Source organism: Sarcophilus harrisii, chromosome 3 (assembly GCF_902635505.1).
Source record: "Sarcophilus harrisii chromosome 3, mSarHar1.11, whole genome shotgun sequence".
Lineage (NCBI taxonomy): Eukaryota > Metazoa > Chordata > Mammalia > Dasyuromorphia > Dasyuridae > Sarcophilus > Sarcophilus harrisii.
Genome location: NC_045428.1, coordinates 287,610,728 through 287,627,562, shown reverse-complemented (window position 1 = coordinate 287,627,562; position 16,835 = coordinate 287,610,728). Strand labels below are relative to the sequence as shown.

Here is a 16,835-nt window from a genome sequence, read left to right as displayed (position 1 = left end):
GATATCTGAATTAATAATTGAACACGATTATCTGCTTCAGTTTTGTCTGCATTATATCTTGTATTTTATTTCTTTGTTTTTAAGCTATTCCATTCTCAAAACATTCATCAAACTTTTCAGTTAATATTTAATATTCTTGTGAATGGTGATGGTACATTAACCAGAAAGTATTCAGTTGACCTACTTATGGATCTTCTCAAGAACCCTAAAATTGCGGATTGTCTCACCAGGTACATCTATGTTATCTCTACAGAGGTATATTGAGAATAATTCACATTATTGTTAGAAACATAACTTATCTTTATCAGACTCAGTAAAATTAATTCTGATGAATTACTGAAGATACAATAAGAATGTTTTCATATTTTTCTTTCCACTTATATTACATATTTGGCTTGAAATAACAAAAAGGCAATACATGATTCATGTATTAAGTCAGAGATGTCAAATATGGTTTACAGAATTTTTGAGTGAAGCCAAACCAGATTAATATGTAAAAATATGTGGTTTTCTAAGTAAATATGCATTTATAAGGATATTTTGTTTTAAGTTTGGTACCCCTTAAATGATTGTACCTGTCTTTTATCTTCTGAAATGTGGCTGTCTGCATTCAACTTTATTTAAAAAGTAATTCAAGAACAAACAATTGGTTTTGAATATCAAATCAGAATGGCATTTTATAATAATGAATAACATTATTTAAAGTTCTGTTAAAATTATTTATTTTAACTAAAATTCATTACTGGCATAAGTAGGCAGCACCTCTTTCTATGCTTTTCTTCTACCTCCTATTTCCTTTGTTTCTCTGCTATATGTTTCATTATACACTTAGTTGATGTAATTTGATAAGTTCTTCTAGAAATGTCTTAACTAGAGGTGTCAAACTACTGAAGGGGAGGAACCAGATTAAAATGTTATTGGGAAATGTTTAACAAAAATACAATATTACATAGATAATGTTAATTTGTGCTTTTCTAAGTCAATATTGTGGCCTTCTCTATTTCTTTTTGAGTTTGAAAACACTGAGCTAAACCATTCTCTATACTAGAGCCTTTTTGATAAGAACATAGGGAATAATTTTAAGAATAGAAAATATACCTCAGACCTTTGGACAAAATTGTCCCTTTAGTATATGCCCAACTAATATTCTTTGCAGTAAAGTGGACTTTTTGACTTTTCTAGCACTTACTAGTGCCCTCCACATGCTGTTCTTCTTCCATTTTAGCATCATACCTCTTTCCACAATTACCCTCTGATTATCAATTCATATCTCCCTTGATGAGTTAGCAGATGGTATGCAATCTACTTTATTATGAATACCAAAATCCTATTGTCATCACACCAATGAAAGAATCATACTCAGTATTACAATAATTATGGAGAACATCTTTGTGATGGTAAGCATGAAGTTAAATGTTATGATTTGAATATAAAGGAAATGAAGTTTAAAAAATCAATGACTTGTTCATGAATACATAATAAGTGTTGATTTCTAGGATTATAGGATTTAGGGCTCAAAGGGATCTTAAACATAAACCCTGTTATTATATAGTTAGAGAAACCAAGAACTACAAGATTAAAGTGATTTGCCCAAGGTCACAGAAGTATAAGTAAAAGTTAGCTAGCATTCTAAGTCAGGTGCTGACTCTAAATTAAGTTCTCCTTTCACTGCTATTTTATTCAGTAGATTATACAGCCTGTAGATTTTTAGATTCATGATGTTTGATATTTGAACTTAAAATCCATATTATAAAAAGCATTTTCCTTTTATTTTGGGAGCAGTTTTTCTAAATATCATAATTTTCTTATGACTTTTATAATAGTGATATTATTTATCTTGGTTTATACTTAGATATGAGCACTTCAATTCATGCCTTAATCAAGTATTAGGTCTTCTTCATGGGAAGGATCCTGATTCTTCTTCAAAGGTATATTGAAGCTTGATCTTTTGAGAATGTCACTTGTGATTCTTGTAAACTACTTCAAATACTTCAAATTCTTAATTTTTATAGCTAATTTTAAAGAGCTGTTTTCATGTTAATTTTGGTGTATTCAAGTAAATATGACTAACTTTTAACTAACTTCAGCATTTAATTTCACATGTTAATGTCCAATCACATTGCTATTGAATAAGATCTCTATGTTTATATTACACAGGTTTTAGAATTACTTCTTGCTTTTTGTTCAGTGACACAACTACGCCATGTCCTTAGTCAGGCAGTTTTTGAATCATCTACTTCCGCTAACACAAGACTGGGAAACCATCCTAAATCTTTAGAACCAGCAGTTGCTCTGTTACGTTGGTCAAACCAGCCGTTGGAAGGATCAGAAAACTGTTCTATTCTAGCATTAGAATTGTTCAAGGAGATATTTGAGGTAATGTGATAGTGATAATATTTTAATGTTACTCTTATTTTTGTGATAATGTATGATGGTAACCCTTTTTGAAGAAATATATCTAGGAAATGTTTAAAAATTGATAGTTCTTAGTGCCAAAGTACCTCTCCATTAGCTTTTTTTTTTTTTTTAATCTTCCTTTAAACGTGGGGATATTTACTGATTTAATACTCCTTTTTGTAACCAGTAACTAATATATTTGGTAGCCAGCTTTCAGTAGTATTGCCTTCTAGTATTATAAGTCTGTAGCTAGCTTAATCTCATCAAGTATTGATGATTACATAGTTTAGCGTTTTTTCACCTTTATGGCCTATTCCCCCAGCTATTGTTTACTCCGAGGACTTCCCTTGGTATTACAAGAGAGTGGTTTGCATATTTGGACAATAATCCTTAGTAATACCTTTATTTTGAATGATTCATATTGCTATTCTTTTGTCTTGTTCTTTAGCCAGTGTGTTTTATAAAGCATTTTAATTATATTGAAAGCTACATACTTAATTGTAAATTTATTTGCAAAATATTAGATCAGCCTCCTGAACTTCTTACTGTTCTTGACATTTGGCATTTTATTTCTCCTTATGCTTAGTGCAGGCTGGTCCCTGTGCTAAAAATGCTTTGCCTCTTAAAATCCCTAATGTCTTTCAAAGTTCAGCTCAAACAACACTTTACAAATGAAACTTTTGCAAATTTTGCCCTCTCCCAGATGCTAGACCTCTTGTCATCCAAGTTAATATGTATGTGCTGTGTATATATTTTATATTTACCAATATGCATATATATTATTTCCCCCAATAGAATGGGGAAGGAACTATTTCACTTTTGTCTTTCACCTAATAAAATTTGATTCATTACATCTAGTTCCTAGCTTAATTTTGTTGTGTTTGTTTGTTTTTTTTTTTCTCTCATAACTAAGGGAGACAATTAATTTAATCTCCCAATACCTTGGGCAGTTCTGTAAGATTATAAATTGCAAAGAAAGTACTTACTATATTGGTAACGTTAGTTCCTTTTATCACTGAGAGCTCCCTGTATCAATGAAAATAGAAGTATAGTCTTGATTATAATCAAGACATCCTGAGTTTTAAATAAAATGCTAAGTTTGGAATAACTACTATACCAGAACACAAAAACTAAATAAAGGAGAACCCAATTAAAGGAACTTCATGGGCATACGAGGAAAGAGATTTCAATAGATGTCACAAGAATAATAATGACTATTTCTTCTGTGTACCTTATCATAGCTAACATTTTTGTTTTTAATCCATGGTGTCTGTATAACCTCTACAGGATGCCATAGATTCTGCCAACTGTTCTTCTACTGATCGTTTTCTAGTCCTACTGTTGCCCAGTGTTCTTGACCAGCTTCAGTTCACAGAACAGAATCTTGATGATCTATTGACAAGGAAAAAATGTGAAAGAATAGCTAAGGTTATTGACATTTTGCTGAATATCCTTTTCAAATGATACAGAATATATGTGATGTTTACTTCCTTAATTTTCCTAGTAATGTATTGAATTTGAATTTTCAGTCATGTTTTGTCACTCTTGATGCTATTATCTGTTCAGAATTACTAGGCTGGAATCTTAAAATCCCAGAATGATACATTTTAGTGAAAATATTCTAGTAAGTTATCCTTTATTTTACTTTTTTTAAACTGAAAAGTAAAATGAAAACTTTTATGTAAATATGCACTTTAGTAAGTACTTTTCATTATGTCTTAGAGCAGGTTCTAAAGAGGCTGTTCATTTTCTTCTCTAGGCTATACTTCTGGTTGCTACCATGAAGTAAATCTTTTTCAAGTAAATTTTTTTCAAGCTTTTATAGGAAGCAAAAACAGTTGATACATGAGAAAACAAGTAAGCTGTGCTTAGCATGTGCATGTTTAATAGGTACATAAGGTTTAATAAATCTATAACTTCTTTAAAGCTGAATTCAACTTGCTTCCTCCTACCTGAAGCTTTTCCTTTTTCCCCAATTGTGATTTCTGTCTCTGATTAAATTTTTTTGCAGTGGAGTCATATCATCTATACATTTAATTTACATTCTATCTACTTGACAGAAAAAGAGAAGAAAAAAAATATTTTAGAATAGTGCAGGTAGTTTTGTTCCACTCAATGAGCATACTAAAGTGAGAGATGAAAGATGTGAATTTACTATTCCTACAGATAAGTTTTAGTTTCCTCAGGTCTCTTGTAGTGAGGGCATCTTATATGAATATGTTTACTGAATCTTCATCTTTTTGTTGTTGAATTGTTTCAGTTATATCTAATTCTCCTTGACCCAATTTGGAATAAAGATAAAGACTGGTTTGCCATTTCCTTCTTCAGTTCATTTAACATTTCCTACCCAACTTTTATCCAACCTGACCTCATCCTTTTAGAACAACTTGCTTTCCTCATTTGTCTTATTCGTTGAACACTTTTCTCTTGTTAGTTTCTAGTACTTTTTTCTAAATTGTTGGGACATATGGTTTTATTCTGTGTTCCTATTTAATATACTCAGATTTGATATGGGTTAATTATTTATCATGACTCAGAAATATGACTTAATAAACAAGTAGAAGAGCCTGGCAAGATAAACAAAATGTTTAAAAAAAAAAATTAGGACATCTTGTATCATAGCTAAGATAAATATATTTATTAACACTACCTTTCTGTCATCCTTAATAGCTTTGTTAATAAGGTAATAAATTAGTAATAAGCTATTATTAAAAGAAATTTTAAAATTCTCTGTCATGATTTATTGTTCCTTAACTAAATCTACCTTTGTGTGGAGATGATACATTAAAAATACATGTTGCTAAACTATTGACTACCCTTAGATGTACAACTTTAATAGAACAGCAGTTTTCATGTAGCAAGATTGACATTGAGTTTGGTACGAAGGTAGCAGATTCTGAACTTTGGTAAGTATACTAAATATTTTAGGAATTATACACGTAGGAAAAAAATCTAAGCTAAATTTAGACATGTTTTCTAAAGATCTAATAAATATTTCAAAAAGTAACAGAAAACCTATCAAGAAACTTTCAAATTAAATTTACTTTTTAATTTAAAAAATTAATATTTGTCATTAAATCCTTCTATAATGGGAGGGGGGAAAAGAAGGGATAGAGAGTATGAAAATAAAATGGTAGTTTCAATTAACAATTGCTGAAAAAATTGGGCATAATAACTTTGTTTAGATGAGCCTATCAGATGTATGTATATTTGTTTACATAAATACAAACAAATGAAAGTACACCTGCATTATCAAAAATAATGTTTTCATAATTAAGTTATACTTTTGAAAATATTTTGAATTATCTTCTTTTGTTCAAATGTGAATAATTCTTATGAATTGAGAGTGTAAATGTTGATTTTGTCGTCTTCTCCTCCTCCCCCCGTATCCTTGAATCAAGACAAGATCATTGAAAACAGTAAAAGCTTTTTATTAAAAGTTTTGTGATTCTTAAAGCATATCTTTCCAAAATTCCGACTGTACAATTTTGAGATATTATATAACATGAATTTTGAAATAGAAAGGAAAAGCATAAAACATCAGTTTGGAGCTAGCAAGGGTGATTTTGACTTTGATTAGAGGATTATTACTAATATGTCTACTATATAATTCTTGGCTCCAAGAATTTGGTGTAGAAATGTGTTAAAATTTGGGAGACTTTGGCAACTTTTTCTTTTTTCTCTGAAACTTCTTTTATATTTTGTCAGTGCAAAAAAATGGAATCTTATTGTAAGAAAATTCATCACCAATAACAATTCTATGCTACAACTAAGGTGTACCTTTCTTGCATTGGAACATCAAGAAATAAACTTTGGCTGGAATTTGGGATTTTCATTTAGCATTTATATACCAATTTGATAGTAAAGTGTTCTTAAAATAGTTTTAGAAATAGTATAGATTCATTGTAGTGCAATACAAAATTTTTCAACAGGTGTTTATCAATGTTGATAAACTGTCTTTTGTATCTTCTAAGTACAAACAGTGTAATACAGAGTGAAATAGAAAGTAGAATACTTGTTGAAAGACTTTGTATTGACAGATCATTTCCAACCGTTTCTATCCTGTTGATATTGAATCACATTGACAATATTACTGACTTTGGTCTTGGAAGTTGGAGTATATTTGGGATAAAAGGGCAGGAAAGAAAAAGATTTTTAAACAAACTTTTACTGCTATTACTATTTGAATTGTGATTTGTAAAGATTTCAATTTTATAAATATTGATACCTCATATTAGTGATGACCCTCAACTTTTCAGTGGTTTAAGAGGAAATAAGTATGATTTATCAGGTTCTTTAGAGACATAGTATGAGAAAACAAACTTATTGCAACTGTAAATACTCTAATTTATATATACTTTGCCATTTTTTGAAGTAAACTTGCTGCAGATGTCATTTTGAAAACACTTGATCTTATGAATAGACTTAAAGAGTTGATTCCTGGTATGGAAGTCACTTTCTACAAAATCCTTCAGGTAAGTTTTATTTTTAAAGTTCACATACAAGCATTTGATCCTAATTGAATAAGTGCTCCACAATTTTTTCATTTCTCTTTTATATACTTATGTCTAGGTGTGAAGCAATGAGGGTCTGCCGTGCTAGGGTGACAACAGTGTTAGAGATAAGGGTGCATATGTGAGAGATGTTATAAAGGTGAAAAATGACAATTTGCCAGCAAGTTGATGTGGGGAGTAAGAATGGAACTAAAGGTGACATCTAAATTGTGAATTTGGATGACTGGGAGAATTGTTCTACTCTTCAGAGTACTAGAGGAACTTTAGGGAAAGTTTAAAGATTTTGGTGGAAAATCATGAGTTTTTGGACATCTTGAATTTAAGATGTATGAAACATTCAATTTAAGATCTCTAGCAGACAGTTGGGAGATATGAAAGTAAGAGAGAGTGAAGAAAATAGAATGGGATGCAATCACTTGTAAAAGGTTTTGCTTTATCAAGGAGATGGATTACCTCTTCATGTGAAATAGGGGTGAAGATGGAGAAAATGTCAGAAGGCATCTTAGAGATGGATGAGAAAATGAGGAGCTTTTCAGCAAACAGCCTGTTTTTTCAGTGAAATAGTGAAGCATGAGAGAGGGTTCTTATCTGAAAATTGGTCTAGGGGGGAAGGAGGAATGGGTTGAGTAGGATAGATTTGAGGAGGAATGAAAAGATTTGGAAAACCCACTGTTTGAGTAGAATAGTGTATCATTTAGAGAGTTGGGAAAGGATTGTTATGTCACAGTGAGAGTTCAATTGAGATTATATAACATAAATTTGTGTTGGACCCATTCAGCTTGTGATTTTGTTGAACTTTATTTCCAGAGTGTGTGAGCAAGAGCAAAGGCATGAATTTAAAAAGATCTTAAATAAGGGGATAGTGAACTCAAGATTGAAGAGGACAGTACAGAATTGAACTAGTTCACCGGGGGTCAGGAAGAAGGAAAGAGATGTAGCTATGGTTGGGGTCAAAGTGAGGGTTAGAAGGATTAGAAGTAAAAATGAGGACAAAGAATAGCTTTTAGGATTGTGCAAGGCTGAGGGAGAACTAGAAAAACAATAAGATTGTGATTAGATAAAGGAATTAGAGTTAATGAACATGGAAATTATGCATTTGTGGAAGATACCCATCTTTGTTTAGTTGAGGTGGGACTGAGGATTTGATCATAGGAAGTAAGGAACTTGAGGAGCTAGGAATTTATTGAGGTATATTGGTATATTTGTTCAAAGTTCCCTAGTGTGAAAGTAAAAGAATAATATACAACTTGAAAATCAGAGTTTTAAAAATATTTCATGGCCCTCCTTTAAAGTCTTGTGTCATCATTCAATTCTCTCTCCCTCTCCCTCCTTTCTCTCTTTCCATCTCTTTTTCCTTTTCAGGGGAGTATGTTTCCTTTCCTCCAGATTAACTTTGACTTTTATCCTGTGCCTTTTAATTTTGTTTAGGATCAACGTTTGGTTACTCCTTTAGCTTTTGCCTTGACATCAGAGAACAGGGAACAAGTACAATGTGGACTTGGACTTTTACTGGAAGCTGCACCATTACCAGACTTCCCTGCAATTGTGTAAATAAATTATGATTATTTGTATTACCAACAAAAAATTCTTTAATAATTTCTTATATATAATAAATAAAATTACATAAATATATAAGGGAAATAATGTAATACTTCATTAATCTAGAATGATCAAGGCGAAAATTAATCAATTTAAAAATATGTAGAGGGAAATCTTGAAGTTTTTATGATTTTTAAGACCTTTAAATAGTTAATTAGTGCTTACATAAAAGTCTGGATGGATCTCTTTTAGTAAAGATAAAATTATAATTTGTATTTATATGTAAGTAGTTACAGAGTGGTTGAAAAAGTGACTTTTGGAAAGCAGTTTGATTTCTTAAGCAGATAGACTCATTCTGAATTTTAAACATTATTAATTTGCTTTTGTTAGCAAAGATATTGTTAATATAAGTCAACTTTAGCTCACCAATAGAAAGAAAATGTATGTGAACTTATACAAGAACTAGCAAATAGTCTGGACTATTTCCTGCGTGTATATGATTAAATTATCCTGCTTTTTGACTTATTTTTTTACATTTATTTGTTTTCCATTTAGCCTTGGTGAAAGTATTGCAGCAAACAATGCATATAGACACCAGGAAGGAGGAGAGCATATGTACAAAAGAATCCATGTGCAGTCAGTAACTCCAGCGCTTTCATCATCTCTAAAGGGCTCAGCTTCTCATCTTTCAAATGATAGCATCCCTGGTTTAAACATTCAAGAGCTAATACAGAAACTTCAGACAGGAATGGAGGTGAATGGTATCATTCATGCCTAATTATTGTGTGTTAAAAATAGAATAACTTCATTTTGAAATCTCTGTTGCCAGAATTTGTTGTTAAAAATCTATACTAAGTATATATAATGTGGTGTTCTCTTCTCTAAAATATAATGGTTCTCTCTGAACAGGTTTCTTGGGGAGTTTTTCTGGAGGCAGCCATAATTTCGGTTCAGAGTAATAATCACTCCAAATACAGCCAGGTGTTAAAAGTTCAGCTCTTTTATTGCTTCCTCCAAAATAGCCTGGTTAGTTTTCTTGGTGGCCTATCTCTCTGCTTGGTTCCAAGAGCTCTTGCCACTAATCTTTTGCCACTGCCAGCTTTGGCTTCTATTCTTCTAAATATCTCCGGCCAGCACAAAGGTGAAAGTTGGAATGAATCTGACTGCCTTGGAGAGTGGGCTTGTGGGCTTTTGTATCTCCCAGAGTGCTTCCCTCTCTGTCAATCTTCCGAACTAACTTCTGACCGAGTCTGTCAGCTTCTTATATATGATCTGTTAAAGGTTGACTCCTCCTCTGAGAGAGGGATTAAGGAAGGTGTGAATTCAAAAAGTTACAAAGTTAACTTTGTGAATCTCCCATACTTGAGAACTCCAGTGAGTACTTAAATACATTTGTGAGTTAGAGAATTTGCTAAGTACCATGCTAAATTGGGCAATTGACTTATCACTTTGTAAGGATTTGCTGTAATGTGTGAACCAATAAGCATTGTATCTATTCCATTGAGTTAACACTAGGATTCTAACATCTCCCTTGAGTTATCACCTTGTTTCAAGTTCTGGCTCATAACAATATAATAAAAGTTATTGATTTCATACAAAGTAGTCTCTTGTAGCAGTCAGGGTAGTGGGTATCTACTAGTTGTGATCCCCACATAAAAACAACAACTGGTTGACTTATTCTACATTATTTTGTGTTACATTTACAACTAAGTTTAAATGATGTTTCTTGGGGGTTTTTTTATGTTAATGTTTATATAGATGAAGGATCGAATGCCTGATGTGAGAATATCTGACATAATGGATGTTTATGAAATGAAATTGTCTACATTGGCAGTGAGTACTTATATCTTGAATACTTTTATCTTTTTTTTGAGTACTTTTATCTTGAATAAGGACAGCATTTTATTTTTGTACAGCTACTCTTCTTTACAAATAAATACTATTCATACCTGTTTTTATCTTTCATAGTCCAAGGAAAGTAGGTTACAGGATCTTTTGGAAGCAAAAGCCTTAGCCCTTGCACAGGCTGACAGATTGATTGCTCAGTACCGTTGTCAAAGAACCCAAGCTGAATCAGAAGTGAGTATTTTGTAGATGTCTGTCAATCTGATGTTGATATGAGAACAATAAGGTTAAACAGAAATTTTGTTTTCTTAAGTGTATGGCAATTGTTTAAAGATAGAAATAAAACTTATGTGCATGAACTCTTTGAATAAACCATGGAAGTCATAGAATATTCAAACAAATAAAAATCGTATGTAAGTAATTTGGAGTCATTCTTTTTAAAGCATCTAAGAGATTTACTGATTTTATGAGATGCCATTTTGATATTTTGATATACTGTAGTTTGACCTAAAGTTAACAGTACTTTCCTTTTCAGGTTTTGATGAATTCCATTATGGAATTTTGTAGAAAAATATATTTACAATGTCCTGTTAATATATCAGTCAGTTGCTTAGGGAAAACAAATAATCATTTTTGTTCAGTATTTATGCTTTTATCTGTAATAGAAAATGAAAACTGTTTGCTAAGCACATAGTCTAAGAGAAATGTCTGTCTCTGTATCCCCAGAGTTTTTTACCTTGTTGACTCTAAGCAAATCTTTTCATTGAATTAAGATAACAAGGGGTGGGGAATGACAGAATGGAGATCTAAAACAGTCAGTAATATTTATCTTATGCTGATAATGTTCTCATGGTGTGTTATGTTAGGTGTCAGGAAGATAGACTGGATGAAGTGGGCTAGAATTGAAGTTAGTAGAATCCTGTAGGGAAAGAAGGTTTGAGTACTTAGTGATTCTGTTATCTCATCAATGTGAGTATTCTTTCTGCAAATGCAATTCATCTATACTTTCCCATCTTTTGTGACTTTTGTCTATGTCTTCCCCTTCAATATTATTCAATATTATTCAGGCCTTCTGTGTCTTCTGAAATAGTTTGGATAACTTTGGAGCAGAAGACTGTTGTTTGGTTTTCCTTTCTTATTGTCTCATGATTTCCCTATTATCTTTTCTAATCATACATCTATGCAACACTTCAATTCATGAACTTCTCTATTGACTTTGGATTGACCTAAAATTATTCCTTGAAGATTGTACTATTTTAAAACTTGCAGCTCAAATTTTTATTCATATTCAGTATCTGTTTTAGAGAAAAATTCTGGCTGACCAGTTCTATGGATTATCTGGCCAAGCCATATAGTAATCCTGAACAAAAAGCATTCTTTTTTTCAGTTGATTTTTTTTTTCTGTGTAGATAATTGTCGTATTCTTTTGAATGAGGATATATTTCATTTAAAAGGCTCTGCGGTGTTGTGGAATTTGATGTAATTAATCAATATATTGTCCATCAGTAATAAAGAACATCTGGAGGACTTCATCCAAATGGATTCCCTTTTATATTTCGACCCTACTGGATGCCTTCCATGACCATAGCAGCATTTTCAGTGAGCATACGTTTCCCACTTTTAAGCCATGTTTGATATTCATCACAGGGTTAATAAACAAATTTTTCAGTTTATTAGTGGATTTTTATATAATTTTAGTATATGTTCAAGAAATAGGGTCACACAGCTAGGAAATGTTAAGTGTCTGAGGTCAAATTTGAACTCGGGTTCTCCTGATTTCAGGGCTGGTGCTCTATTCACTGCACCACTTAACTGCCCTACACTGCTTTATTTCTTAGCTTGTACAAGATTGTTTTGATGATTACTGTTTTGTAATATAATGTGAAATCATACTGTTTTTCATTACATTTTTTCATTGATTTCTCTTAATATGCTTGACCTTTTGTTCTTCCAAATAAATTTTGTTATAATTTTTTCTGGATTTATAAAATTCTTTGGTAGTTAATTGGTATGGCACTGAATAAGTCAATTAATTTATGGAGAATTGTCATTTTTATTGAGTTGGCCTACACATAAACAATATTTTTCCATTTGCTTAGATCTAACTATTATGAAAAGAATTTTGTAATTGTGTTTATGTAATTTCTGGATTTTTCTTGGCAGTAAATTCCCAAGTACTTTATGTTGTCAGAAATTATTTTAATTGGAATTTCTATCTCTTACTGTTGATGGTAATATCCTCTTAACAAAGGATATAAGCATTTTATTATGAGCCAACTGTGTTCTATGCATTATGCTAAGTGTTTAATGAATATTATCTCATTTGATTCTCACAGTAATCCTGGGGACTGTTACTATTTCCTTTTTGTAATTGAGGAAACTGAGGCAAACAGAAGTTAAGTAACTTGCCTAGAGTCATACAAGCTAGTAGGTTACTCGGACCAGATTTGAATTCAGGTCTTCCTAATCTTACAGGCCTAATTCTCTCAACATGCCTGTTGGTAGCAACTACTTAAAACTTAACTATTCTTTTGTTAAAGCGTTTTGAAACAAGTTTTATATTATATATCTTAAATTATAAATGTCCTTGGCTGCTGTTTTTGTCCAACTGGAAAAATTGAGCTCTCTAACTGAAGTATTTCCTTATAGTCTTTTGGTCTTGCACCAGTTGATTCACATTAAACTATTAAAAATAGGGATATTCTTCTAATTTGGTACAATTTTTATAGTGGCTCTAATAAATTATTGGTTGTCCTGACTGTGCCTAGACAATTGTCTTAGAGCAGATTTCTAGATCCGTGACTAGTAATTTCCTCATTGTTATTATATGATTAATTTCATTTTGGGAAGTAGTGAGGACAATATCATTTGATAATTTTCATGTCCATTTCCTTATGACTTTATTCTTGAAGAAAACATTCATGATATATAAATAGGGAGCTTCCCTATATTTTACAAAATTTTTACTTTCATGTCTTACCCCCTAAATGGTTTCCAAGATAGTCTTTTGCCAAACCAACTCTTCCAAATTCTCCTATTTATTGGGAAGGCACTAATGGCTGGCTTACATGCTTGGAATTTAGTATCTCTTTACTTCTGCCTCATGGAAATCCTTTCTTTTCCAAGATCAGCTCAAACTACAGCTCTCCAGAGACCTGGTCCTCCAAACTGCTAGTATCTTCGCTCTCCTGCCCATAACCTCTTTGTGTTTAAATAAATATATTTATTTGGTACATATTTAATTTGTGTGCAGTTAGATATGTGCACATTATCTTTCCTAAAAAAAAAAAAGTAAGCTCTTTTAGAATATGAAGTGTTTCATTTTTCTTTTGTTTTATTTCCAGTATCTTACTTAATAAATTCTGCTGATTGATTAATGTTTTTATTGAACTCACTGGGTGTTAAAAGATATGTTTATCTAATTTGGAAGTGCTTATAAAATTCTTCATAGATATTCTCAGCTTCTTTATACTCTACATTAATAAAAACTCTTATGACTTTGTAATGTTAGCAATGTGAATATTCATTTAGGTGATTTAGATCACAGCCTATATACATGCCTAGCTATCCTCTGTGACCTTTGTCCACATCCTGCCATTGTTTACTCCAGGGTATCCTTTGACTGCTTTTATCCCTTGAACCTAATCTATTCCACTGATCAACTAATCTATTCCTTAGCCAATACCAAATAGTTTTGGTAACTGCTGCTCTATAGTATAGTTTTAGATCTGGTACAGCTAAGCCACCATCATTTGATTTTTTTTTCATTAATTCCCTTGAAATTCTACCTTTTGTTTTTCCATATGAACTTTGTTGTTATTTTTTCTAGGTCATTAAAATAGTTTTTTGGGAGTCTGATTGGTATAGCGCTAAATAAATAGATTAGTTTAGGTAATATTGTCATCTTTATTATATTTGCTCGCCCTATCCAAGAGCATTTAATATTTTTCCAATTGGTTAGATCAGACTTAATTTGTGTGAAAAGTGGTCTGTAATTTTGCTCATAAAGTTTCTGATTTTCCCTTGGCAGATAGATTCCTAAATATTTTATATTATCAGTAGTTACTTTAAATGGAATTTCTCTTTGTAACTCTGACTGTTGGATTTTGTTAGTGATATATAAGAATGCTGATGACTTATGTGGGTTTATTTTATAACCAGCAACTTTGCTAAAGTTGTGGATTATTTCTAATAACTTTTTAGCAGAATCTCTGGGGTTCTCTAAGTATACCATCATGTCATCGGCAAAGAGTGATAATTTGGCTTCCTCATTGCCTATTCTTATTCCTTTAATCTCTTTCTCAGCTCTTATTCTAAGCAGACTATAGTTAAGAAAGGGTATGTTTATATATACATATGTAGATATATACATATACATACATATATACCTCACATACATACACACATAGATGCATATATATCTTTCCTATCCCTGCAATAGCACCCCTAACCCTAACCCTAACCCCTGCCCCCTCCCCCCAGCATGGATTCCCTCCCTTGTCTTCATTTATCCTTTACTTTCCTATCTGTCCATCCCTTATTTTTTTTTATAGATTTTGGAGGGTGCTATATCCTTCGTGGTGTGTGTGTGTGTGTGCGCGCGCATGTGCGTGGAGTGTGTGGAGTGTGTGGGGTGTTGGCTATTGAACTCATTTCTGATGTGAGTAGGGTTTCAGAACTACGGATTCTCCTTCTCCCTCTAATTCCTCTGTGTCTTCCTCTGCTTCTCATTTGTATGATTTAATTACTATTTTTACCTTAACTCTGCTTCAGTTTTTTTTTGAGCTGTTCTATTATTGATTCACTCTTAACCATATAGTATACATTTCCATGTAAAAACATAAAATAATTTGTCCATGTTATGTTCCTTGAAATTGATCTTTAATATTGGCTCTTATGGTTAATTTTCTATTAAATTCATTTGGTTGATAGAAAGCCCTGAAAATCTGCAGTTCATTGGCTGTCCATTTTTTTCTTGTTCAGTTATAGATAATTTTTCTGGATATATTTTTGACTGCAGCCCTAATTCTTTTGCTTGTCAGTAAATATAATTCCAGGACCTGCGGTCTTTTGTTGTGGTTGCTGATAAGTCCTGTACAATTCTAATTGTAGTTTCAGTGTATTTGAATTGTTTTTTGCAAAATGTTCTTTTTGATCTGGGGATTTCGAGATTTGGCAATAACGTCCCTGTTTTCTACAAAGGATCTCATTGAGGTGATGATCAATGGATTTTTTCTATTTTTACTTTCCCTTCATGTTCTATCACTTTAGGACAACTTTCTTGCATTATTTCTTGCATAATTGTATCACGGTCCTTTTTTGGTCACAATTTTCATTTTAAATTCCCTCAAGATGGCTTTAAGTAGTCTCTTTCCAAACTTTCTTTAACCTACTTCTTTTTTCTCTTTGTTTTTAATGAGATAGTATTGCTCATAATTTTACCATTTTATGGGAAGCAAATCATATTACAACAAATGCTTATAAACTTTGTAGAGCAAAAATATTTCCTATCTTTAGCTGATAATCAACTTATTCCATGTAAATAAATATGCCATTGTAAAATATTTGGAATTCTCTATAATAGTACTTGGCCTGATAAATCAGAGTGTTGTACTATAGTAGGTATAATGAATCTTTGTTGTAATTGCTCTTTTGATTTATCTATTGCTGTTTGCAAAACAATATTTCAACTTTGTTTTTGTTTACTTTAGTGTTGAACTAAGTGATTCACTAATGAATGAGATTTGAAATTGGCTTTTATTTCCTAATTCAGATAGCATAGTTTTTAAAATCTCTCTTAATGTTTTCATAACAAAGGTGTTCTACAAAGTACAAATTACCATGTACTTCCCTATTTTCTTCTGGTAAAATCAAGACTTTATTTTATTTAGATTCACCTTTGGCTCTAATGGTATATTAAACTTATAACATTGAAAAATATTGAAGCTGTGCTGAACTTGAAAACTTGTCCTTTTAAAAAATAAGAACTTGTTGATTGACATTTTTCCTATTCAGATAATTTTTGTAGTCTTGTATCAGGCATACAAATTCATCTGGCCTGGATTAATCTTGCTTGTTATCAACAATCTCCTTTTTCACCCATCTTACAAGCAAAGCAACTCCTAAAAAGATTATATAAAATATTAGGTCGGTGAAATAAAATTGTAGCAATCTGAGTCCATAAACTTTGTGGAAAAAAAATTGAGAAATATATTTAAATATAATTGATTTTCTTTATAGTCTTATGTGTATATTAATTTATGCATTTAAAGTCATTGAAAGGGGATCTAAGAGACAACAGAGGTTAAGAACCTCTTAAACAAAAGCATAAGGGTTTTTATTTTGTTGTGTTTTTGTTGATTTGTTTTTGGAATCTGGGAATAATAATTATTGGCACATCTAAAAACAATCATACCTACTATACTTTAAAAGTGTCAGATACTTTTAATTTTAAAATGAAAAATTATTTTCTCCTCTTATCATTATGCTAACTTAACTTTATAAATGTCTGGCCCTCGTGTTGAATATAGACATTTCAGG

At 31.6% G+C, this 16,835-nt stretch overlaps 1 protein-coding gene across 1 annotated transcript in view; it reads left to right on the top strand.

The window, feature by feature from the left end:
• Nucleotides 1-16,835, top strand: part of CIP2A (cellular inhibitor of PP2A) — a 47,719-nt gene that overhangs the window by 17,678 nt on the left and 13,206 nt on the right. The window contains exons 7-16 of the mRNA XM_003763560.4: nt 85-230; nt 1,853-1,928; nt 2,158-2,376; nt 3,685-3,844; nt 5,162-5,303; nt 6,773-6,872; nt 8,340-8,458; nt 9,006-9,204; nt 10,209-10,283; nt 10,419-10,529. Coding sequence (XP_003763608.1) covers nt 85-230; nt 1,853-1,928; nt 2,158-2,376; nt 3,685-3,844; nt 5,162-5,303; nt 6,773-6,872; nt 8,340-8,458; nt 9,006-9,204; nt 10,209-10,283; nt 10,419-10,529 — 1,347 coding nt within the window. The remainder of the gene's footprint in view (nt 1-84; nt 231-1,852; nt 1,929-2,157; nt 2,377-3,684; nt 3,845-5,161; nt 5,304-6,772; nt 6,873-8,339; nt 8,459-9,005; nt 9,205-10,208; nt 10,284-10,418; nt 10,530-16,835) is intronic.